The sequence below is a fragment of the Aegilops tauschii genome, chromosome 1 (genome assembly GCF_002575655.3).
Source record: "Aegilops tauschii subsp. strangulata cultivar AL8/78 chromosome 1, Aet v6.0, whole genome shotgun sequence".
In the NCBI taxonomy this organism is placed as follows: Eukaryota; Viridiplantae; Streptophyta; class Magnoliopsida; order Poales; family Poaceae; genus Aegilops; species Aegilops tauschii.
The window spans coordinates 325,670,740-325,673,171 of NC_053035.3; the positions used below are offsets into that span (position 1 = coordinate 325,670,740).

General features: G+C 47.2%; 1 protein-coding gene across 1 annotated transcript; it reads left to right on the forward strand.

The window, feature by feature from the left end:
- The first annotated feature begins 635 nt into the window (after positions 1-635).
- LOC109752127 (senescence-specific cysteine protease SAG39-like) lies at positions 636-1,793 on the forward strand. Its single transcript, XM_020310995.1, has 2 exons — positions 636-1,068; positions 1,207-1,793. The coding sequence occupies exons 1-2, from the start codon at positions 636-638 to the stop codon at positions 1,791-1,793; spliced, it is 1,020 nt and encodes a 339-aa protein (XP_020166584.1).
- Positions 1,794-2,432: the final 639 nt, after the last annotated feature.

Genomic DNA, 2,432 nt, shown 5'->3' on the forward strand with positions numbered 1-2,432 from the left:
AAAGCCATTGTTGTTTACATTTTGCAGGTTCACAACAAAGGCCACTTTTACAACAATAATTTCCAATTCGGTAGCATAGAGATATATATAATTCACTCAATAGTATATATAGTCCAGAATTTGAATTTGAATTTCTTTCTGCCACTGCGTATTGACCTCCTAGTCACAGCCGAGGCCTGCTTAATACCTCATGTTCGTTTATTTAAACTTAAACTGAAGGGTGAACTTTTTGGCGAAAATCAACTCCGAACAAGTTGCTGTGTTTCCTTTGGAAACCTGCGTTATGACCCTATCATATTAGGGAGATACTGACGACGTGAACTCCGGCATAAACAGGGGTTGTTCTCACAGTTACAGCAATCGTACGTCTCGTTCACAATAGTAAATTCTATTATACGAGCATCAGGCAACCACACTTCTTCACGGCTACGCAGGAGCCCCTTTCCACACAGTACAACTTCGTGCACGGACCGCATCTATGTAGCTATCTCCCACTTAAATAACTATACAAGTACCTGTGACTCTGACTACTATATATTCCCACCTAGTTCCATTAACAATCCAAACCAAAACATAGTACTCGTACTTACTACTAGCAGTGGGAAGCAATTTGGAAGAGGACAACCTGATCAAACATGGCCATCACCAGGGCTTCGCTCCTTGCCATCCTTGGCTGCCTCTGCTTCTGCAGTTCTGCCCTCGGAGCTCGCGAGCTGAATGATGACTTGTCAATGGTGGCGAGGCATGAGGGTTGGATGGCGGAGTATGGTCGCGTGTACAAGGACGCTGCTGAGAAGGCGGAGAGGTTTGAGATATTCAAGGCTAATGCCAAGTTCATCGAGTCGTTCAACGCCGGAAACCACAAGTTCTGGCTCAGCATCAACCAGTTCGCTGATCTCAGCAATGATGAGTTCAGGGCAACAAAGAGAAACAAGGGGTTCATTCCCAACAAGGTGAAGGTTCCAACAGAATTCAGGTATGAGAATATGAGCTTTGATGCACTCCCGGCGACGATGGACTGGAGGACAAAGGGTGCAGTCACTCCCATCAAGGATCAAGGCCAGTGTGGTAGGTACATTTATGCTACATGTTCTTTTTTGCGAAAACATTTATGCTACATGTTAATTGCATACGTATGAATATTGAGAATCTTTCACATGTCAGAATGGTGTGTGATCGAATATACTGCAATTAAATTATTTGCAGGTTGTTGTTGGGCATTTTCCGCTGTTGCTGCAACAGAGGGCATTGTCAAGATAAGTACCGGCAATCTGGTCTCGCTCTCGGAGCAAGAATTGGTGGATTGTGATGTCCATGGCGAGGACCAAGGCTGCGAGGGTGGGCTCATGGACGACGCATTCAAGTTCATTATCAAGAATGGAGGCCTCACCAAAGAGTCCAGTTATCCATATGCTGGTGCAGATGGCAAATGCAAGAGTGGATCCGACAGTGTTGCAACGATTACGAGCTATGAGGATGTGCCTACCAATGATGAGGGTGCTCTCATGAAGGCAGTGGCAAGCCAACCTGTGTCAGTTGCGGTGGACGGAGGCGATATGACATTCCAATTCTACTCTGGTGGCGTGATGACCGGCTCTTGTGGCACCGATTTGGATCATGGGATTGCAGCCATCGGTTATGGAGCGACCAGTGACGGTACAAAGTATTGGTTGATGAAGAATTCATGGGGCACAACTTGGGGCGAGAATGGATATTTAAGAATGGAAAAAGACATCACCGACAAGAAGGGTATGTGTGGCCTTGCCATGGAGCCTTCATACCCGACGGCATAGTTAAACCATCCAACGCCACATATTCACATATAGACATGGCTGAATAAATACATGCATGTCTCTTGTTCTACTGTACTATCTCCATACACACGTGTGCTTGTAAATTGTGTTACACAAATATGATTTATGTACATATACACTTTATATATACCCTGTGGGTAATATCCTGAGATATTAGTATAAAATGCAATGCAAGAAGGATGATATGAAAAGTTCAACAAAAGGACGTTATAGACTTGTATTGCTTTCACCAAACTGCAAGGTCCTCCGAGTGGTTGCCTCAAATGCTGGCACCATCGGTCTGATGGTCTCCAAGATCTGAGATAGGGAGATCTTTTTGGCGCCCTCTCTTGTCCTAACTAAGAGCATCTTCAGCCGCGTCTCCAACAGGCATTTTCCAGGCATTTTTGCCGCGCCGGCGCCGAAAAAAGGCCTAGTCGTCTTCCAGAAGCCCGTTTTTCGCCGGCTCGGGCCGAAACTGGTGCCAGCGGACCCAGGCAGAACCCGGCGCCCTGGGGGGCGCCTGGGGCGCCGGCACAAGCGAAAAGGGCGCGTGGGTCCGCCCTGTCGGCGAGTCCGGCGCCTATCCCCGCTGTTTCTTCCCGCTTTTCCCCCACTTCCCTCCCATTTTCTCCTTTC